Source organism: Mastigoproctus giganteus, chromosome 5, assembly GCF_048544385.1.
Source record: "Mastigoproctus giganteus isolate SK-2022 chromosome 5, ASM4854438v1, whole genome shotgun sequence".
NCBI classification, from domain to species: Eukaryota; Metazoa; Arthropoda; class Arachnida; order Uropygi; family Thelyphonidae; genus Mastigoproctus; species Mastigoproctus giganteus.
Genome location: NC_143579.1, coordinates 4,248,020 through 4,272,283, shown reverse-complemented (window position 1 = coordinate 4,272,283; position 24,264 = coordinate 4,248,020). Strand labels below are relative to the sequence as shown.

The 24,264-nt window shown below is 36.3% G+C and overlaps 1 protein-coding gene across 1 annotated transcript in view; it reads left to right on the top strand.

The window, feature by feature from the left end:
• The window catches only part of LOC150085137 (Fanconi anemia group J protein homolog), a 331,818-nt gene that overhangs the window by 253,458 nt on the left and 54,096 nt on the right, over positions 1 to 24,264 (top strand). The window contains exons 18-19 of the mRNA XM_090373843.1: positions 1,878 to 2,018; positions 7,662 to 7,781. Of these exons, the coding sequence (XP_090229969.1) occupies positions 1,878 to 2,018; positions 7,662 to 7,781 (261 nt within the window). The remainder of the gene's footprint in view (positions 1 to 1,877; positions 2,019 to 7,661; positions 7,782 to 24,264) is intronic.

Below are 24,264 nucleotides of genomic sequence, written 5' to 3'. Positions count from 1 at the left end.
CATCCTATGCGCTTCCCTTACCCGAAAGTACTATCCAGATGACCTTTGAATTTCCCCAAACTGTCGGCCTCTACCACCCATGAAGGCAACTTATTCCAGTAATTTATAACTCGCTGGCTAAAATAAAACTTCCTGCAGTCCAATCTAAACATTTCCCCCCCGTAACTTGAATTTATGTCCCCTAGTTCTAGCATCATTTATAATCTTGAAAATTTTGGCCTCATTCATTTTACTGATGCCTCTCAGAGCCTTAAACACCTCAATCAAATCTCCTCTAAGGTGTCTAGTTTCCAAACTCTGCAACCCACATATTTGAAGTCTTTCTTCATAAGGATGCCCTTTTGCCAATCTCACCAGGCGAGTTACCCTTCTTTGCACCCTTTCAAGAAGCTCGATGTCTTTCACTTATTCAAGGTAGTGCAATATCATGGTAACTCATTGTGAAGGTATTCACAAAATGAGATATACTTAATGTTGCCAATTCATAACTACTTAAGTAGTTGGCTACAAACAGAAACAATGCAATTGCACTGACAATACTTCCATGATAGGTAATTTAATATAAAATTGTGGTGGGTTTTTTTTTTTTTTGATTTTTTTTAAATAGCTAATGCTATATTAGTATCAGTACTAGCAAAATGATGCAAAGATATAGGCTTGCTTCATTTTGCCATTGCTGGTATGTTAGAAAGACTGGTTAGATTGGTTTAATTTGTTACAAGGACAGTTGTAAAACTTTTGGTTTGTGCAGGCCAACTGTTAGAAGAAGAAAAACTACTTATCCCAAACATTTTATAAAATTGTTAATTCAGAATTAGTAAAATTGTTAATTCAGTTTATTAATCTTAATGTTAATTCAGTTTATTAATCTTAATGTTAATTCAGATTAATAAACTGAATTTAATTAAAATTAGATTTAATTGTCCAACTATATCTGGAAGAATTATTTATTCCAGTTCCAATTATACAAATCCAGACCAATTCCTATTATTATCAGTAATAATATTAATTATTTGTATCTGAACCTATTTGATATTCACAACTTTATGAAACTTTTCAGATTTAATTTAGACTGATTTCCCACTGGCTTAATTATCTTAATATATATTGCTTTGTGTATTTTCTACTCCAAAAACAGAAAATCTTAAATTAAATATTTGTAAAAATTATATCAGTGTTAATTTTAATATTCCTAAAGTATGATATTCATTTTCAGTCAGCATCAATTAATTCATTTTTAATTGAAGTTTGGCATGAAAAATTCTTTCTTGTTCTGTGCTTGTGTACAAAGTGTGGTGTACACCTGCTCTTGTGTTGATTTTCCATGAGGCTTTGGTTTCAGCTTTTATTTCACTCACTTTGTGCCAATGACCATTAAGAATAAGAAAATAATCAGGAAATAAATATCTTTGATTGAACAATTAACAGATAGAGCCACTCTGAAATAAATGCTTGAAAAAGTCTACCTACTGTGTAGAAAAATACTTGTAATGTTTGTAATACAAATATTTCATCTGTCTTTACTTCAGATAACATTCATTTCTTTTCGTAATGGCTTCAATGAAATTTATTCTTACTTCATTACTTTTATGAATTTCAAGATGGATTATTTTAAAATATTTTTAAGATAATGATTGCTCTGAGTTGAAATAAATATCAAACTAAACTTTTTTATTATTATTATTATTTATTTATAACAACTCATGAAATTTGCTATTAATAATAATAATAATAGCATTTTTCAATGTTAAACTGTTGTATCTTAATAGTGACATTAGGCATCTGCAAAATATGTTCCAGCCAGCCAGCCACATTCTTTTCACAATTTATAATCTGTATATCATTTAATAGAAATAAACTTTGCTTTCTTTGCATAGGCTTTTTCAGACTTTAAGGATAGTATGCACTGCTTGATAGTTGCATCTGGAACTTTATCTCCCATGACTACTTTTCAATCGGAATTAGGACTTTCATTTCCCATTAAGTTGGAAGCCAACCATGTGATATCTCATTCTCAGGTAACTACTTTTTTTTTATTCAACACACATTATTTCATATTTATTTGCTTATATATTTTTCTGGCTTTGTGTTTATCTATTGTTTATATAGAAATCCAAATAAAATCATTGTTATGAACTGTAGCATTAAGCAATGTGTTACCTATACCTTAATATCCAGAAGCCAAACCAAAGTACATGTATTTGTCTGGATTTTTTTAATCAGTAAACACTTAGTTTTATAGCTCTGTAAAAAAGAACTGCTGCTAAATTATAATAGAACAAAAATATCAATAGGAATATATCTGTACATCTTTGGTGGTCTTTCTTTTTTTTTTTTTTTTTATTGTAATGAATCTGATTTGGCATGCAAAGTTATTTTCATTTGGGTGATGTCTTTGGTTTGGTTACCTCCACACAGTGGTGGTGAAATATTTTTTGGCGGGAAGTGTTACCGGTAATTGAGGCCTAACTAACTGGCTAGCTGTAGTTGTACTAGGATCGTCTGTAGTTCCATGTTAACTATTAACATGGGATCAAGTTAATAAAAATATAACTTGATCCCTCGGGGGCTTTGAGCAGATAGATAGCCATACTAAAAGATGTATACCAGTTTCTGTTGTCTCAATAACAGTTTTGCTTTGTAAATACTCATGTTAAGTTATGGATATCATATATTAATAATTCAAGTAAATCAAATAAATTTTGTAAACTGTAATTGTTAATTTTTGATTAACTTTAGTTTTAAATTTTGGATTATTATTAGCTGCAAACTGGGATTGAGACCCAAAGTCCGACAGGTTATGCATCAGGGTAAATATAAAAAGTATATAGGTATTTACCTGTGATTAGTATGGCTGTAGGTTGGTGCGAGAAAGGAGGTGCAATTGCCCAGGAGCCACTTTATACAAGGCCGGGGCGCCATCTGGTTGATTTGTTGGTTGGTCTGTTTTTAATAATAATATATGTTTAAGGGAGGGTTAATTTGCGATTAGGCGACCTGTATTCAATTTGTAATCGATGGTTAGGGATTATGGTGAATACCTTTATAGATGTTTAGGTAAATACAACTTAAGGATTACATTTTGGTGATTACAATTTAAAGATTACATTTTTTTTTTGTAATGTTATTCACTGGACAAGGACTGGTATAACCTTTCTACAGCATAACAGCCCGTGTACGCCCAGTGGGATAACTATATACATATTTACATACCCCACCTCTTTGGAGATTTTAACCTTGTGATGTTTTGGACTTTATTATAAGCTGTAAGCGTGGTGTAGCATGTTAACTCTTTTGTTATTTGTATCCCATTTGTTATCTAATGTAAAATATCCATCGAAGTTAGTGCTGTGAAACATTGGGATAGTTATTGCGTTTAATATAGTTAAATCAGCATGAGAACTGCTATTATAGTTATTGTTATATTAGGGGTTCAATTTGGATGTCCGGGTTGCAGTGCGGTCAGACAACGAGCCTTGTTTGAGCGCAATGAACCCGGGGGTCTAATAGGAGCTAAACAGTTGCTCTGTGACCCTATTAGGGTGATGTAGGGTTAAATTTGACTTGACTTGAATGGCTGCTTTAACATCGTATCTGATGAATTTGACAGGCATTTTGTTCTGAATTTAAAAAATATTTCGCTACCACTCGCAAACCAAAAGCTATTGGGACCTTGACCTAATATATCAATGTGCATGTAATGTTTAATTGTTCCTCCTACAATAGCATAAATGCAGCATTGTTAGCAACAGAAAATTTAACAAATATAGAACATTGGCTTAAAAGCAGTGTTCAAAAAAAAATATATATATATATAGACTAGTAGGTAATGAATATGGCTAGTGAAGAATGGATAGTCTTATAAACCAAAAATCGAAATTGTAGAATAAAATATCCTATTTTATTCCATGATTTCGACTTTCGGTTTTATGACTATCCATTCTCCACTAGCCACATTCATTACCTACAAATCTACATTTATTTATAGTCATTGGATTCTTTCTACTACACATGCTGCTGCAACAGGATCTGGAAAGGTTGAGCAGATGGGCTGAGAGGTGGCAAATGAAGTTTAACATTGACAAATGTAAAGTACTACATTTGGGAAACAGCAACCCCAGAGCAACATATCAACTCTGTGGTACTACACTGACAGTGGCAGAGAATGAAAAGGACCTGAGGGGTAATTGTGCAGACAGATATGAAGTTCTCTGAGCAGTGCAGACGGGCTGCAAGAGTAGCTCATGGTGTCTTATCAATGATATACAGGAATTTTTCTAGCAGGGATAAGGAGGTGATTATTCCCTTGTATAAGGCAATGGTCATTCCACACCTTGAGCACTGTATACAGGTCTGGAGGCCTCATTTCAAGAAGGATATATAGCTGCTGGAACAAGTACAGAGAAGGGCAACAAGATTAGTGAATGGAACAAAGGATTGCTCTTATGAAGAAAGGCTTAAGTTTTGCAAATTACAGTGTCTGGAGATTATGCACCGGCGAGGTGATCTGAGAGAGGTGTATAAAGCCTTGAATGGTTTGAGCATGCTCAAGGCTGATAGGATTCTGCCTCTTGCTCAGAATAATCACCTGAGAGGGCATAAATTCAAATTGAGGAAAGACTGATGTAGGATAGATGTGCAGAAATTTGCCTTTAGCCAGCGGGTAGTTGGTTGGTGGAACAGGCTTCCATCCCTTGTTGTGGAAGTTGATAGCCTAAATAAATTTAAAGCTCAGCTGGACAGGTATTTCAAACAAACGGAGGGATAAAGTGGATTTTTTTTTTTTTTTTTTCCTTTTTTGGCTGATGCTGCATAAGCTTGCTTTCTTGCATCATATGCCTATACTAATGCTAATGCTTCATGTTAGTACCCAAAGTCTGTAATCCTTTATAAACATACCTTTTATAATTATACCTGTATCTGTTATTATTATACTATATATATATTTGTATAAATATAAGGATGGGCTTTATAACCCCAGTTGGGGTTGTAAAGGAGAGAAGCAGAAAGTATAGAAGGTAAAAAGCTAAGAAAAAAGATATTAGATTACTAGGGCTAGCTAGCCCTAGTAATCTTTAAATCTTTTTCTTAGCTTTTTATCTTTATACTTTCTACTCCTTTTTCTGGTTCCTACTGTCCTTAATCTCTCGCTATCTACACCTATTCTACTACACTTTCAACCTGTCCCTTATACCATTTGCTTGCACAAGCTTCTTATACATGTTCTCCCTAAATTTATTCTAAATCGTGTCATTTGCCTATAACCAGCTATTATTGCTTCTAGGTTTATACTGTAAGCACATATTTTAATTGTGTTACCATCTTACTTATTAATTTACTTTAATTAATTGTTCTACAACATACATGTTGGCTACCTTGTCCATATTTATGTGGAAATTCTACTGCTTTACCCCCAATTTGCTCTCACTTAATTTTATTCTTAAATTTGCTTTTCTTCCACATGTATGGACAAATATAGAAACACAGTTTATGATATATGATCAGGTGTAGTCCCCTGATGAAATACCTGATTATGTATCAATATTCATTTTTAGCTAACATCAGATTATAATTTTATAATTTTTCTACCCATTTCCTGGACTTATACCCAAAATTTCCCATCCTTATCTTTTGCTTCACAGTTCCCTTCCCTCTAATTGGCTATCAAATTAAGCTTATAATTTTTCTTAATTCATTATATCATATAGAATATTCACATTCTTTCTCACACCTTCAACATTTCCAATTTCTGCTATCCTTCTCCTATTAGGCTTGGCATTTGTGTGATTTACGCATCCATCTTCACACTTTGCAACGTATACACTTCACACTTTTCAAAAGATATATATATATATATATTAGATATTAAATATAAATTAAAATTAATGCCAATACCATGGTAAAACTGTTGAGCGAAAAATAATAAATTAACATTAATAATTAATCAACAGGGAGGGAGAAGAAAAGGTAACACTAAAAATTGTAGCAGAAAATCTCGAAACAAATTTAGAATATCCAATTCAAAATAATAAATAATAAATCAAATTTAAATTTTTAGATCCAATTACATAAAAATTTAGCGCCCCCCTCGTAAGATGCCAGTTCCGAATTACATGAAATATCACAAATAGAGACTAAACTAACTACAATAAAATAAAATAAAACCAAAATAACAAAAATAGACTGACCATTATGCTCCATATTAGCAGAGGACCACAAGGCCAATAATAGTCAAGGAATCGCTGCATTTCAATTGCTAGACAAATCTTCACAAAGGCAAACCGATCGAAGGATCAGACGCCACCCGATCCCCCCAATCGAACTGCCAATGCAGAGGATTTGAATAGCGGTGGTCCTTATGCAGCGAAAAATAAAAATATACAACTGACAGACTAGCACTCCAGCTCAGAGCCACACCACTGACAATGTAAGCTTAACCAGCTTATATAGACAAATAAATAAAATACTGTAGATGGCGGTACAGGCGCAGCATAAGCACATCAAACCCACTACTACCATTTTATTTAGGTCATGGGTTCGAATCCCACCTCGGGCTTGGATCAAAAGTACTGCAAAAAAAAAACCTTGGGGAGGTGCATTATGGCCACAGAAGCTGATGCGCCAACTACTACCAAAAAAAAAAAAAAAAAACCATTTTATTTACATATATATTAGCATAATGAAGTAGTTAAAAATAAAAAAATGGTACAAAATATAATACAAAAATTAAGAAAATAAATATAAAGCTATCATTAGAGGCAGCAAAATGCACATTCCTCCACATGATGCCCAATGTATAACTGATATTAAATATAAATCAAAATTAAAATTTTGATTTACATTTAATACATTGTCAGTGGTGTGGCTCTGAGCTGGAGTGCTAGTCTGTCTGTCTGTCTGTCTGTTGTATATTTTTATTTTTCGCTGCATAAGGACCACCGCTACTCAAATCCTCTGCATTGGCAGTTCGATTGGGGGATTGGGTGGCGTCTGATCCTTCGATTGGTTCGCCTTTGCAACGATTTGTCTAGCGATTGAAATGCAGTGATTCCCTGACCATTATTGGCCTTGTGGTCCTCTGTTGATATGGGGCATAATGGTCAGTCTATTTTTGTTATTTTGGTTTTATTTTATTTTATTGCAGTTAATTTAATCTCTATTTGTGATATTTCACGTAATTCGGAACTGGCACCTTACAAGGGGAGTTCTGCTAAATTCTTATGTAATTGGCTCTGAAAATTTAAAATTGATTTATTATTTTTTATTATTCTGAATTGAATATTCTAAATTTGTTTGAAGATTTTCTGCTACAATTTTTAGTCTTACCTTTTCTTCTCCCTCCCTGTTGATTAATTATTATGTTTAATTTATTATTTTTCGCTCAACAGTTTTGCCATGCTACTGACGTTAATTTTCATTTTTATTTATATTTAATAATATCAGTTATACATTGGGCATCATGTGGAGGAATGTGCATTTTGCTGCCTCTAATGATAGCTTTATATTTATTTTCTTAATTTTCGTATTATATTTTGTACCATTTTTTATTTTTTAACTACTTCATTATGCTAATATATGTATATATTTATATATTTGTATATATTCTATGTTTGCACTCATAACTCTTTGCTGAGAATTTTCCTAATTTTTATTACACACAGACTTGGGTGGGCACAGTTAGCCAGGGTCCTAATGGTTGTATCTTGAATGCCACATATCGAAATTCAGAAACATTTGCCTTTCAAGATGAGATTGGTCAACTCATTCTCCATATCTGTAAGGTATGTATATTTGATTTAAATATTACTAGTATATTCAGTTTCATTTTTTAAGTACAGGAAATTGCTCTTCTGCCCAAGGTCATTAATTTGTGAACACTGTAATATTTAAATTTTTTTATGTTTTTTTTAACTCTTATTAATATTGCATTTTACCTGAATTACATATTCTGTAATTATGATTTAATTAGAATGTAGTAGTAGTAGTAGTAGTAGTATAACCTTACGCAGCATCAGCCAAAAAAAAAAAAAAAAAAATCACACCATTCCCTCCAAATGCCTGCCCAGTTCCTCCTTAAATTTATTTAACCTGTCAACTTCCACAACAACAGATGGAAGTTTGTTCCAGCAATTAACCACCTGCTGGCTAAAGGCAAATTTCCGCTCATCTTTTCTACATCTGTCTTTTCTTAATTTGAATTTATACACCCTTAGGTTCGTGATCTGAACAAGTGGAAGGATCCCATCAGAATTCAGCGTGCTCAACCCATTCAAGGCCTTATACACCTCAATCAGATCACCGTGCAGGTGCCTAGTCTCCAGCCACTGCAATTTGCAGAACTTAAACCTCTCTTTGGTAAGAGGATCCCTTCATTCCCCTCACCAATCTTGTTGCCCTTCTCTGTACACGCTCAAGTAAATTTACATCCTTCCTAACATGAGGCCTCCAGACCTGTACACAATACTCAAGGCGTGGCCTGCCCATTGCCTTATACAGAGGGACAATCACCTCCTTCTCCCTGCTAGCAAAATTCCTATATATCATTGACAAAACCCCATGACCTGCCCTGGCAGCCTGTCTGCATTGCTCAGAAAACTTCATATCTGACTGCACAATTACTCCCAGGTCTTTTTCCTTTTCTACCACCTTAAGTGTAGTACCACACAGTTGGTACATTTCTCTGGGGTTACTTCTACCCATATGCAGTACTTTGCATTTGTCAAGGTTAAACTTCAGTTGACACTTCTTATCCCATCTGCCCAAATTATCTAGATCCTGTTGCAGTAGCACACTGCCATTACTGTCATTAACAACCCTGCCAACCTTTGTATCATCTGCAAACTTCGACATTAAGCCTGATATACCTTCATCAATATCATTGATAAATATACAAATCAACAGTGGACCTAACACCGAACCCTGTAGGACTTCACTAATAACATTAGTCCACAAAGAGCAGCACCCATTGATTACCACCCTCTGTCTTCTTCCACTTAACCATCCTTTTATCCATTGTAGCAACTTACCCTAATACCATTCTGCTCCAATTTGTACAGTAACCTTCCATGCGCAACAGTGTCAAAAGCTTTCCTGAAATCCAAAAATATGATATCAAAATTATTTTTTGCATCCAGTTCCTTTGTAACCACATCATAATATCCTATCAGATTTGTCAGACAAGACTTTCCCTTAACAAACCCATGCTGTGTCTGAATTATTGCTGCAGTGTTGTCTAGATGATCTTGCAATGCATCTTTAACCAGTGACTCCATTATTTTACCCAGAACAGAAGTTAAACTAACTGGTCTGTAATTACTCGTGTCACCCTTCGATCCCCCTTTGTGAATTGGGATACATTTGCACATCTCCAGTCCGTGGGAATCTCCCCTGATTCCAAGGATGCTCTCATAATTATGGCTAAGGGTTTGCTTAGTTGCTTTGCCGCCTCCTTTAATATAACTGGATAGATCCCATCCACCCCAGCTGCTTTTCTTATGTTTAACTCCAACAATTTCTCCTCCACTTTGCTTTCAGTTATTACAAAATCATTAAGTATCCTGCTACAATTTGATAACCTTCTGCCATTTTCAAACCTTAATTCGTCATGTGTGAATGTAGATGCAAAATACTCATTCATTTTGTTTGCTATCTGAGCAGGATCATCAACATTTGAACCATCAATGTCAAGTGGACCAATCAGATTCATCCCCTTCCTTTTAGAGTTTATATAAGTAAAGAAATCCTTGCTGTTTTTCTTAGCATCTTTTGCCAAGGATTTCTCGTAATCTGCCTTCGCCTGTCTAACCTCCTTTGTGACCTGATTACAGACTAGCTTATATCTGCCATAGGCTTCTGAGTCACTTGATAATTTATATGCATCCCATGCATTTTTCTTCTCTGTTATGAGTCTCATTAGTTCATTAGATAACCATTTAGGCCTAAACCTTGAACAATATTTCTTAATAGGTATGAAACTTTTAGTAGCATCCCCGATTAATTCCTTGAATGCTTCCCACTTAGAATTTACTGTTGGTAACATCGTCAGTTGATCCCACTGTACAGAATTTAAAAACTGTCGGAGACCACTGTACTCACCTTTAGGGAAACAAAAACCCTTTCCTTTACTCCTGATGGTAATTAAATCTTTAAGTAAATCCCACATCAGTACACTGTGATCAATGCTACCTAGTGGTTCCTTTATCTGCAAATTCTTAATACACGAATGATCACCGCTGATAACCAGATCAAGAGTATTACTTTCTCTGGTTGCCTCTCAAACATGCTGCTGAAGAAAACAATCATCCAGTAAATCCACAAAAGTCTGACTAGTGTGTCAGTGACCAACCCACAAGTTCCAGTCAATATCTGTGAAGTTAAAATCCCCCATTATAAGACATTCCGATTTACTAGCCCACTCTATTTCTCTGTACAATTGTTCATTGTACTCATGTTTACTCAATAAGCAGTGTACCAAATTTAAGAATTCATTGGTAGCATAATGTATCTCCCTCTGGCAAAGGGTCATACTTGGTACCATCCTTATCATCTTTTAAGGGCACAAAAGGTGAAATTATTGTACATGCTGGCACTAATGATATTAAGAGTAGGACACCTGCAGAATTACTTAACAAGTACAGATCACTGTTGGAAAACAAAAAGTGAATTAGGATTGAATTTGAAAGTGTCTGCAATTCTGCCCAGATATGATAGGAGGGAGTATATGATGAGAGCCTTGTCAATCAATTCACCCCTGGAAAGATTGTGCAAGGCTCAAGGGGTTGAATTTTTTTCAGACTGGTCTGTACTTGTTAACAGGAGAGACTGCTTCTACAGGGATGGGATACACTTAAATAGAAAGGATGCAAGAATATTTGCTGATAGTATCGAGGCAGTGTTAAGTGGATCGGAAAACTGTTAGCTTGGGGGGATACAAGGACTAATAGATTAACAGTAGCCACTGGCAGAGGTAAAAGTGATTCTTGCACTGCTTCTATTGGAATGAGCAGCAGCATGGAAAACAAGATGCAGGGTATTTCAAAGCCTGCTGGCAGTCATTGCGGTACAAGTAAACACATGGGTTGTGTTAGGGTGGCTAAGAATAGGAACAGGTGCATGTATACTTGCATGTACACCAGTGCTAGGAGTTTGGTATATAAATTTGATGAATTTGAGGTATTGCTCAGAACATCAAAGGCAGATATTGTTGGGATATCAGAAACCTGGTGTCACACAGATATAAGGAATGCAGAACTAGAATTTGGGGAGTACAATGTGTATACGAAGGATAGACAGGATAGGAAGGGAGGAGGCGTTATGCTATTAGTTAAGAAACACAAAATCCAAGGAAGTGAAGCCAGTCAACATCACTGGACAATGCAGTATCGGGTCAGTTTAGTGTGACATAAGCATTGGGAGATCAAAATTGAGAGTACGAGTGTGTTATAGGCTTAATGACTCTGATGAATATAATAAGAAACTGTACAGGGAAATAGAGTGGGCCAGTAAATCACGGAGTCTTATAATGAGGGATTTTAATTTCCCAGATATTGACTGGAATTTGTGGATTGGTCACTCACACACTAGCAAGGCTTTTGTGGATTTATTGGATGATTGTTTTCTACATCAGCATGTTTGGGAGGCAACTAGAGGTAGTAATACTCTTGATCTGATTATCAATAGTGATTCTTCATGCATTAAGAATCTGCAGATAAAGGAGCCACTAGGTGGCAGTGATGACAGTGTGCTGAAGTGGGATTTACTCAAAGAGGTAGCTACCATCAGGGGTAAAGGGAAGGGTTTTTGCTTTCGTAAAGGCGACTATGGTGGTCTGAGACAGTATTTAAATTCTATAGGGTGGGACTAACTGATGATGTTACTAACAGCAAATTCAAAATGGGAAGCATTCAAAGAATTAATCTTGGAAGCTACTAGGATTTACATACCAACTAAAAAATATTGTTCAAGGTTTAGGCCTAAATGGATGTCAGATGAACTAATGAGACATATGGCAGAGAATAAAAATGCATGGGATACATATAAATTAATGAGTGACATCGAAGCCTATGATAGATATAAGCTGGTCTATAACCAAGTCACAAAAGAGATTAGGCAGGCAAAAGCAGATTATGAGAATTCCTTGGCAAAGGATGCAAAGAAAAACAACAAAGTTCTTTACCTATGTAAAATATAGGAAAGGGATGAATCAGATTGGTCCACTGCATATTGATGGTTCAACTGTTTATGATTCTGCTCAAGTGGCTAACAAACTAAATGTGTATTTTGCATTTACATTCATCCATGAGGAGTTATTCAGGAAGGGGAATGCCAGAGGTGAGTTAAACTCTGGCAGTGAGCTAGATGATTTTGTAATAACTGAGAGGAAAGTGGAGGAGAAATTGTTGAAGATAAAAAAGGCAAATGTTTTATGTTTTTATGTTTTCAAAACATAAAAAAGGCACCTGCAGTGGACAGGATCTATCCAGTTATATTAAAGGAGGCAGCAAAGGAAGTAAGCAAACCCTTAGCCATAATTATGAGAGCTTCTTTGGACTCAGGGGAGGCACTCATGGACTGGAGATGTGTAAATGGACCCCAATTCACAAGGAGGATCAAAGGCAGACACAAGTAATTATAGACCTGTTAGTTTGACTTCTGTTCCAGGAAAATTAATGGAGGCATTGGTTAAAGAAGCACTGCAGCATCATCTAGACCAGACTTCAGTTATAGCTCAGACACAGCATGGTTTTGTTAAGGGGAAGTCTTCCCTGACCAATTTGAGTGGATACTATGATGCAGTCACAAATGAACTGGATGCAGGGAATAACTTTGATATTATATATTTGGATCTTAGAAAGATTTTTGATACTGTTTCACATGGAAGACTGCTACACAAATTGGAGCAGAGTGGCATTGGAGGCAAATAGCTGCTATGGATAAAGGGATGGTCGAGTGGGAGAAGACAGACTGATAATCAATGGACACTAATCATCGTGGACTAATGTTATTAGTGGAGTCCCTCAGGGTTCACTGTGTGATCCATTGTTGTTTTCTGTATTTATAAATTATATTGATGATGGTATATCAAGCTTAATGTCCAAGTTTGCAGACGATACGAAGGTTGGCAGTGTTGTTAAGGATACTAATGACAGTACGCTGCTGCAACAGGATCTAGAAAAGTTGAGCAGATGGGCTGAGAGGGTGCAAATGAAGTTTAACATTGACAAATGGAAAATACTACATATGGGAAGCAGTAACCCCAGAGTGAAGTATCAACTCTGTGGTACTACATTGACAGTGGTAGAGAATGAAAAGGACCTGGGAGTAATTGTGCAGGCAGATATGAAGTTTTCTGACCAGTGCAGACGGTCTGCAAGAGTAGCTCATAGTGTCATGTCCACGATATACAGAAATTTTTCTAGAAGGAATAAAGAGGTGATTATCCCCTTGTGTAAGGCAATGGTCAGGCCACACCTTGAGTACTGTGTACAGGTCTGGGGGCCTCATTTTAAGAAGGATGTAGAGCTGTTGGAACGAGTACAGAGAAGGACAACAAGATTAGTAAATTGGACAAAGGGTTGTTCTTATAAAGAAAGGCTTAAATTTTGCAAATTACAGTTTCCGGAGACTAGGCACCTGCAAGGTGATTTGATTGAGGTGTATAAATCCTTGAATTGTTTGAACATGCTCAATGCTAGTGGGATTCTTCCTCTTGCTCAGAATAATCTCCTGAGAGGGCATAAATTCAAATTGAGGAAAGACAGATGTAGGATAGATGTTGAAAATAAACATAACGAAGGTTTGCCTTTAGCCAGCGGGTAGTTGGTTGGTGGAACAGACTTCCATCCTTTCTTGTGGAAGTTGGTAGCCTAAATAAATTTAAGGCTGAGCTGGACATGTATTTGGATCGAACGGAGGGATGAAATGGAAGCGGTTTTTTTTTTTTTTTTTTTTTGCCTGATGCTGCATAAGCTTGCTTTCTTGCATCATATGCCTCTACTAATGCTAAATGCTAATCTGATAGAAAGTTTCTGAGTTACTGTGAGGAAGAAATATAACTGCAGAAAATCATGTCTGATAATTGTAAATAAATCTCAGGAAGGATGGAAATCAACTTCTAAGAGATATGTGTTTTATTTTGAGTGGCGCTGCTGTTCCTGTCCGTGATTTCTTATTTATTTTTAATTAAGGTTTGTTTTGAGTGTTATCATAAATTTTAAAGGAATACAAACTATTTAAACTTTTTATTTATTTATTTATTAGGCAAAATGTTAATAATCATAATAATAATTTATTTATCCCTATTTTATGTTACACTTTTTTTTTGGGAGATAACAGCAAAAAGGGAGGGAGAACACTTAAGCCAATGGCTTTTTAGGAGGTGTTCCCTTAAAAACAATGAATATAGAAATATATAATTAAAAAATATAGTTCTGAAATTTTACAGGTAATGTTCAACAGAAAAGACAGAAATAAATTGGAGTTTTTTGTACATTCCTTTACAGAAGACTTCGAAAAGCATCACTACTTATAATATCATTGTTAACATTTTTACAATTAAATGATGAGAGACAAGAAAAATGATGAGATACATGCACAGAAATTTACAAACTATTTGCCAACTGCTTCCTTTAACATTTGTACATTATTTCCATGTTGGTATTTTTAAAATCCAGGAATTGAGTGGAAAGTAATTTGAATCAGGCATCCCTGGTGATGTGTTCAATTAGTAGTTTCTTGAATTGATTTAGTGAAGTGACATTTTTGATTTTTGCAGGAAGTTTGTTCCAGGTTTTAGCACCTCTGTATTTTATACTTTTCTGACCTGTGGCTTTTCTGAAAAGCAGCAACTTCAGGTTGGCTTAATTTCTTAGATTGTATGATATTTCTTCTTCTTCTATGGTTATGAAAAAGTACCTGAAGAGAGGAGGAAACTCTGGTGTCTTCAATGTATTGTAAACAAAGACCGCCTCGGCTTTCTGTAGCAGTCGGTAGATGCTGAGGAGTCGCACTTCCTTGAATCTCGAATTAACCGATGCATTCCAGGGAAGGCCCAAAATTAAACGAACGCATCGATTGAGAATGGAATTGATTCTTGCAAGGTTCTTGGCTGTGGTACCCCATGAGATGATTCCATAGGTGAGGTCCGGCTGAATTAAAGAAAGGAATACTTGTCACCCAGGCAGAGGCCCTGGTGAGTATTCCAACTAGTGACGAAGTTTTCTTTCATAGGGTTATCATCTGTTTTGCCCAACTTAGCTTATCATCTAGCCAGATCCCGAGAAACTTGGTTTCATTCACCCTTTCAAGTTGTTTTTCTTTGTATATTACATCTAAATCAGTAATTAGTGGTTGCTTTTTCATTCTAAACACCATGTATTTTGATTTTTCTGGATTCAGTATATGCTGATTCTTTTGAAGCCAACTATGCATCATAGAGAGCAAGGCAGAGATTTTGAGTTGAAGCTGATTAGGGTCTTTATCTGTGATCAGGATGGAAATATCATCGGCATACGCTACTAGGTGAGAAGATGGGTGAAGAGAGAGAAATTCATTGATGTAAAGTACAAGTAGCTGCAGGTAGAGGTGAAAGTGATTCTTGCACAACTTCTATTAGAATAAGTAGTGACCTGGGGGTTTCAGGAACTGATGGCAGTCATCATGAAACAGGTGGGTATATGGGATGTGTTAGGGTAACTAGAAATAGGAATAAGTGCATGTATACCAATGCTAGAAGTATAATAAATAAATTTGATGAATTTGAGGTGTTGGTCAAGACATCAAAGGTGGATATTGTTGGGATATCAGAGACGTGGTGTCACACTGATATTAGGAATGCAGAATTGGAATTTCGGGAGTACAATGTGTACAGAAAGGATAGGAAGGGAGGAGGTGTTATGCTGTTAATTAAGAAAAACATAAAATCGAAAGAAGTGCATCCAGTTGATGTTGGTAGACAATGCAATGTTGAGTCAGTTTGGCATGACATAAGCACTGCGAAAGCAAAAATAAGAGTAGGAGTGTGTTATAGGCCTAATGACTCGAATGAGTACAATAAACAATTGTACAGAGAAATAGAGTGGGCTAGTAAATCAGAATGTCTTATAATGGGGGATTTTAACTTCCCAGATATTGACTGGAACTTGTGGGTTGGTCACTCACACACTAGTAAGACTTTTGTGGATTTATTGGATGATTGTTTTCTGCAGCAGCATGTTCGAGAGGCAACCAGAGAGGGTAATACTCTTGATCTGGTTATCAGCAGTGATCATTTGTGTATTAAGAATTTGCAGATAAAGGAACCACTAGGTGGCAGTGATCACAGTGTACTGATGTGGGATTTACTTAAAGATATAATTACCATTAGGGGTAAAGAAAAGGGTTTTTGCTTCTGTACAGTGGGATCAACTGACGACGATACCAATAGTAAATTCTAATTGGGAAGCATTCAAGGAATTAATCATGGAAGCTTCATACCTATTAAGAAATATTGTTCAAGGTTTAGGCCTAAATGGCTATCAAATGAACTAATGAGACTCTTGACAGAGAAGAAAAATGCATGGGATGCATATAAATTATCAAGTGACTCAGAAGTCTATGGCAGATATAAGCTAGTCTGTAATCAGGTCACAAAGGAGGTTAGGCAGGCGAAGGCAGATTACGAGAAATCTTTGGCAAAAGATGCTAAGAAAAACAGCAAGAATTTCTTTACTTATATAAACTCTAAAAGGAAGGGGGTAAATCTGATTGGTCCACTTGATATCGATGGTTCGACTGTTGATGATCCTGCTCAGATAGCAAACAAACTGAATGAGTATTTTGCATCTATATTCACACATGAGGAGTTATTAAGGTTTGAAAATAGCAGAAGGTTATCAAATTGTAGCAGGGTGCTTAATGATTTTGTAATAACTGAGAGCAAAGTGGAGGAGAAATTGTTGAAGTTAAACATAAGAAAGGCACGTGGGGTGGATGGGATCTATCCAGTTATATTAAAGGAGGCAGCAAAGCAACTAAGCAAACCCTTAGCCATAATTATGAGAGCATCCTTGGACTCAGGGGGAGGTCCCCACAGACTGCAGATGTGCAAATGTATCCCCAATTCACAAAGGGGGAATCGAAGGGTGACACGAGTAATTACAGACCAGTTAGTTTAACTTCTGTTCTGGGTAAAATAATGGAGTCGCTGATTAAAGATGCATTGCAGGATCATCTAGACAAGACTGTAGCAATAATTCAGACACAGCATAGGTTTGTTAAGGGAAAGTCTTGTTTGACAAATTTGATAGGATATTATGATGTGGTTACAAAGGAACTGGATGCAAAAAATAATTTTGATATCATATATTTGGATTTCAGGAAAGCTTTTGACACTGTTGCTAATGGAAGACTATTGTACAAATTGGAGCAGAATGGTATTAAGGGTAAGTTGCTACAATGGATAAAAGGATGGTTGAGTGGGAGAAGACAGAGGGTGGTAATTAATGGGTGGTGCTCTTTGTGGACTAATGTTATTAGTGGGGTCCCATAAGGTTCGGTGTTGGGTCCTCTGTTGTTTTGCATATTTATCAATGATATTGATGAAGGTATATCAGGCTTAGTGTCAAAGTTTTCAGATGATACAAAGGTTGGCAGGGTTGTTAATGACAGTAATGGCAGTGTGCTACTGCAACAGGATCTAGATAATTTGGGCAGATGGGCTAAGAAGTGGCAACTGAAGTTTAACCTTGACAAATGCAAAGTACTGTAAATGGGTAGAGGTAACCCCAGAGAAAAGTACCAACTGTGTGGTACTATACTTAAGGTGGTAGAAAATGAAAAAGACCTGGGAGTAATTGTTCAGTCAGATATGAAGTTTTCTGAGCAATGCAGACAGGCTGCTAGGGCAGGTCATGGGGTTTTGTCAATGATATATAGGAATTTTGCTAGCAGGCAAAAGGAGGTGATTGTCCCTCTGTATAAGGCAATGGTCAGGCCAGGCCTTGAGTACTGCGTACAGGTCTGGAGGCCTCATTTTAGGAAGGATGTAGATTTGCTTGAGCATGTATAGAGAAGGGCAACAAGATTGGTGAGGGGAATGAAGGGATCCTCTTACCAAGAGAGGTTTAAAGTCTGCAAATTGCAGTGGCTGGAGACTAGACACCTGCGCGGTGATCTGATTGAGGTGTATAAGGCCTTGAATGCGTTGAGCACGCTGAATTCTGATGGGATCCTTCCACTTGTTCAGATTACGAACCTATGGGGACATAAATTCAAATTAAGAAAGGACAGATGTAGAATAGATGTGCAGAAATTTGCCTTTAGCCAGCGGGTGGTTAATTGCTGGAACAAACTTCCATCTGTCGTTGTGGAATTGATAGGTGAAATAACTTTGAGGAACTGGACAGGCATTTGGAGGGAATGGTGTGATTTTTTTTTTTTTTTTTTTGGCTGATGCTGCATAAGCTTATACACTTGCTTTCTTGCATCACATTCCATTACTACTACAAATAGGATAGGTCCTAGAAGTGAGCCTTGAAGTACTCCCCTGGAGAAATAACAGATGTCAGAGTATGATTGATTTGTTCTTACGACAAATGGACGATCAGTAATGTAGTCTTCAAGGAGAAGGTTAATTTTCCCTCTCAAGCCAAGATTATTGAGTTAAGTAGAATATTATGGTTTGTGCAATCAAAAGCTTTAGATAAGTCAAGAAACAGTGATATAGCATAGTGACCCTTTTCAAGACTATCAATGATCCCTGAGCAGAAGTCAACAATTGCAAGATCAGTGGACCTTTTAGAGCGATAAGCATACTGTTGTTGATGGATGAGCCGATTTTCTTCAAGAAAACCCATGGGTCTACTATGAAGAATTTTTTTCAAATAATTTTGCAAAAACAGAGTAGAGCTATTGGGTGAAAGTTGTTGATAGAGTTACAATGGTTTCCCTTTGGAACAGGGATGATTATTGCTTTTTTGAATTTAGAAGGGAATTTAGCAAATTGAAAGGCGAGATTGAATATGTACTTCAGTGGCATAAGAATTGAGCTGAGGACCTTTTTCAGCAGAGAAGGAGATATTTCATCAAAGCCGGGGGCTCCCTTTTCTTTCAACTGATTCTCTGCCTCTAAAATCTCTTGTTCGGAGAGAGGAGAGGGAAAAAAAAGAGTTTCTGATTGAGTACTTGGCAGAATCTCTCATTTCATTGTCTCTGAAATTAAGTTCATCTTGAAAGAGGTTGTTTCCACAGAGTAGCTTTTAGCTCGTTATCTGAAACGAGTACCTCATTTTCAACTACATCTCCAACGTAGATCCGTGATTTCAGTTTCCTTCCCAGTAATAGTTTGTTCAAAACTGTCCATTTTTTCTTACTTGTTATGATACCTGTAAGTTGAGAACTATAGTATTTTTCTTTTCTCTGACCGAATGCAGTCAGTGACTTAGTTTCTGTATGTTGTGTATTTAATTTTATCTGCCTCGATTCCTGTTGCTCTAGCAATTCTTGCAAGGTTGTCTCTTTTCTTTAACATATTACAAATCTTGTTTGAGATGAATGGGCATATTTTCCCTCTTGACCTGGTGGTCTTTTTATTCCCTGGACTCCTGATATATGACACGTATTTTTCATAGCATATTTAGGATATGCTTAAAAAAGCAGTTCATTACAATTTCAGGATCACTTGTAGCAAGCACTCCATCCCACATTGACTGCTGCAGGTCATGACAAAGCTGATTGAGAGAGTCTGGAGTTACAGTTTGAAAGTGTGCATGATCCCTGCTTCATTTATTTCATTTTCAATTACCATTAAGATGAGACGATGATCCGAAATAGTTGTATCAAGTATTGCATACGTGAGAGAGCATTCCCCAGTTGCGAAGTCAAGAAGGGAACTGTGGGACTTTCCTATTCTAGTTGGGATATCTCCATCAGTGAGAACAGAGAAACCATTTGAAGTAATGACATCTAAGAGGTCTTGCACCTGAGAGGAAGAGCTATGAAGAATGTTAATATTAAAGTCTCCAATCAGTAGAAGGCTTAGGGATTTGCTTGTGAAATGAGATAGAGTATTGTAAAGAGTTACAAGGAAGCTGTTAACTGAAGAGCTGAAGGAGGTCGGTATAGACACCCGATCACCAAAAAGAGGCAATCCAGATAAAAGTGATTTCACAAGCTTGATCAGGCAGATTTGAGATAGGAAAGGCAGAGCATCACAGATTACTATGAACATAAATAGCAACTCCACCACCTTTTGAATCGCCTCTGCAACTTTGAAAAAGGGAGTAGTCTGGAATTTGGATTGAAACCTCAGGAGAGAACCAGGTCTCAGTAAAAACCATCAAGTCTGGATGTAGATTCCATGATGTCAGTTGAGCGAGGATTTCAGCATTATGTTTTACAAGACTGCGTGCATTCATATAGAATACAGTAATTGCATCGTTTGATACTGCAGTAAGGGATAGTTGTTTGGCTTAATTGTTGGAAAGTGACAGGGTAGAAAGATGTTTTCACAAGAGTTAGTGTCATTCAAATTCTGATGGACCGAAGACAAAGATGAATCATTTATAGACATTATTTCATGTAGAGATTCCTGAATATCTGAAAAACGCACAGATTGTCATTCATGCTCACTTGTTTCAATAGCTAAGTCACTAGCTGGTAACCTAGGACCAGGATGAGAGGGTCGTCCATAGAAAGGCCGAATGATGGTTCCCACAGGCCAACAATGGTCCTTCAGTAATTCATCAAAATCTGTCTGTTGACATTGAATGTAGAAAGAGCTGTACGACTCATGTTTAGAAATCATTTTTATTACCTTTGCTTCTCTCTGCAGTTGAGTTCTTATGTGCTGCTCTATTTCTGTATCGCAGAGTTGCTGTTCAAGTCTTGAGACAAAAATACCCCTGGTCAAACTTTTGGTTCTGGGGATTGCTCTGATTGTAGAGTTGGTGGCTGTTTTCACAACAGGAGGAGGATGTCGACGTCTGCCTGTATGATTAGAGTCAGATAGATTCCGTTGTCTTCCGACGTGATCTGTGCGCTGCCTAGAGGAAATGACATCTTCTAGGAGTGGATTTGCAGTTCGATTGACATCCTTAGATGTTTTCTGAGACTGACTGACGCAACAGGAGCATATACTGGAGAGTATGGAGGTTGCTTTATAATTGATGCGTAAGTGGCTTCTGCAACAGGAGCAGGGGTTGGCTAGAAAGTAGAATTTTCCATGGGTTTCGTTCAATTGTATGTAGGACTTAAAGATCTGCCGAAATTTCGAATAAGATCTGTCAGATCCGAAATTTTTTGTAGTAAAATATAATTAAATTCACGCAATTGCGCATTTTCCAATCTGATTTTTTTAGTTTCATCTAGAAGCAAGACCATCATGGATTTGTGAGTGTCCAAGATTTTAAAAATGAGTTTTGTGGTCAGTTCATTTGGATTTTCATCTTGTGAAACTTCTTGGTTAAGGAGGTGAGAGAAGGGGCGATTTGTCTGCTCTGATGCCACGTCATGAGGTATGGCCTCGGATAGCCCACTCTGCCGAGTATTCATTGGTGATAAGGGACAGTTGAAACACTGAGGTTCACCATTGGGAGGGCTTGGGGGATCCGCTGGGCTGGATCCTAAGTTATTTTCATGTTTCGCCTGCTTTTTCTTTGATTGCCTATGATTTATACAACAAGGGCCCTCCACGAGTCGATTGCTGCCTGTGACATCTTTTTCCAGTTCGCTGTTGACATATCTATGCATTTAATGCAGTACACAAAACCGCATTCTGCACTGCATTGAAGGAAGTCTCTTTGCATTTCTTTTTGCACAGTTGGCAAATAATTTGCACTTGCGGAGCCATTGTAATTAACAATAAGTACACAGAATTTCTTTTGAGATGAAAAATATAAAAAATATACAATATACGAAGTATGAGATATACAACACAGAATTATTGCTATCTGCAATTAATTTTGTACTAAACATATCCGTGAACTTCAGTTAAAATTCTTCAGAATTCAACGAGTGAATTTTAAAGATATGCTTAGTAGATTCCTAATTTAAGCAACAGGCATTCCTAGCAACATTCCTAAATTCAAACAACGTTTAAGCAACAGTACTGGATTTCACACCACTGCTGATTAACTAGCAGAGGATCTTTTGAAGGCACAGTCCTCTTCGTAAGAACAATGGCAGGTGACCTTGAGTGCTATTATCAGAACAGTGAAGTGACTGACCTTGGTTATACTGCGAGGGAGTAATTCTTTCATTGATACTTCCTAGCCTCTGGGGCACCTACAGAAACGATCTGAGATGCTTTGTAGAAAGGAAGCATTTCATTCGTTATAGCATGAACACTATCTTTCCAAAACCTCTTCTTTCTTGATAGATGTGACGAACAAAACTCGCTGATTCAGATAGTATAAAAACGTTGAGCAGATTCATCAGAAACCATTCATTTAGCTCACTTTTGCAGGAGCACAACCATTCGCGCAAGCGTAAAATAAAATAAAAAAAAATTACTTAATTAAGATCTTATGAAATGTAAAACATTTATTTCTTATTTCTTCTGTCATCACAATAAATGAAAGTTTAAAAAACTCAAATTTATTTTTGATTGTCTGGTGTATAATGGTTTTGATTTGAATGTGAAGAGAACTCTGCATCATCAGTCCCATGATGTGAATTATTGAATATTCTGTCTTTGTTGACTAAACACAGTTATATCATAAATTAAAAAAAAAAAAAAAAAAAAAAGTATATTCAAATAAAAATTAATATTTAATTTCTATACTTCATGCAGGCATATCATCCCTATTACCAGATAAATTATCCCAGCTGGACATTTCATTATGTACTGTTCTGAAGTTGTTCTTGCATTAACTATCAAGCAGCAAGAAAATTTGCAAAAATATGGAACCCTTTTCTTGAAATTGTGTGAGTTTTTGAAAAAATTTGAAAATTTTAGCATTCTTCAAGTGTGGCTGCAAGAAATTCTTTAAGTTTTTTTTTTCTGAATAAAAAGTATTCACCATGGTAATTTTACGTATAATTTCTTATTGGTAATAGGTTTTTTTTTTTTTTTTCGTTAACTTATAAAATCATTTTTTGTTATTATTATTACTATCCAATATAATTTCAAAATTAAAAACAAATTAAAAAAAATTTTTTTTTTCAGTTTCCTTCCATTTTTCCCAAGAAACTGGATTGATTAATTCTATATACCAGTACACCCAAATAAATCTTATCTTCTAGATTTAATATGTGGTAGGTAAATCCACTTTCAGCAGAGCAACTCATAGTCTCTCTCTCTCTCTCTACATGATTATTGCATTACTAAAAATTGTTGCAAAAGACAAAAATTTGTATCTCAGAAATCATTTTCTCAGAGAAAATAATGTAATAGAGCTAGATTATGTTCTAAATCAGGCTAGTTACCCCTATTAATAATGGGTTTATAATTACAAATTCATTTAATGTATTATTTATATGCTGTATGTATTAATACAGCATATAAATAATACATTAACTGATAATTGACTGTTTAAAATAATAGTTGTTATTTTAAACAGAATGATTAGTATACACTACGCTCCAAAATTAATCCATGATTCAGATTAATGTTACTGCCACTCATTTCAGTACCATGTATTGCTCAAAACATCAAAGGCGGATATTGTTGGGATATCAGAGACGTGGTGTCACACAGATATAAGGGATGCAGAACTGCAATTTGGGGAGTACAACGTCTACAGAAAGGATAGACAGGATAGGAAGGGGGGAGGGGTTATGCTGTTAGTTAAGAAACACATAAAAACCAAGGAAGTGAAGCCAGTCGACATCGCCGGACAGTGCAGTGTTGAGTCAGTTTGGTGTGACATAAGCATTGGGAGATCAAAATTGAGAGTAGGAGTGTGCTATAGGCCTAATGACTCTGATGAGTATAATAAGGAACTGTACAGGGAAATAGAGTGGGCCAGTAAAATAGAGAGTCTTATAATGGGAGATTTTAATTTCCCAGATATTGACTGGAATTTGGAGGGGGCTGGTTACTCACACACTAGCAGGGCTTTTGTGGATTTATTAGATGATTGTTTTCTACATCAGCATGTTCGGGAGGCAACTAGAGGGAGTAATACTTTTGATTTGATTATCAGCAGTGATTCTTCATGCATTAAGAATCTGCAGATAAACGAACCACTAGGTGGCAGTGATCACAGTGTGCTGAAGTGGGATTTACTCAAAGAGGTAACTACCATTAGGGGTAAAGGGAAGGGTTATTGCTTCCGTAAAGGCGAC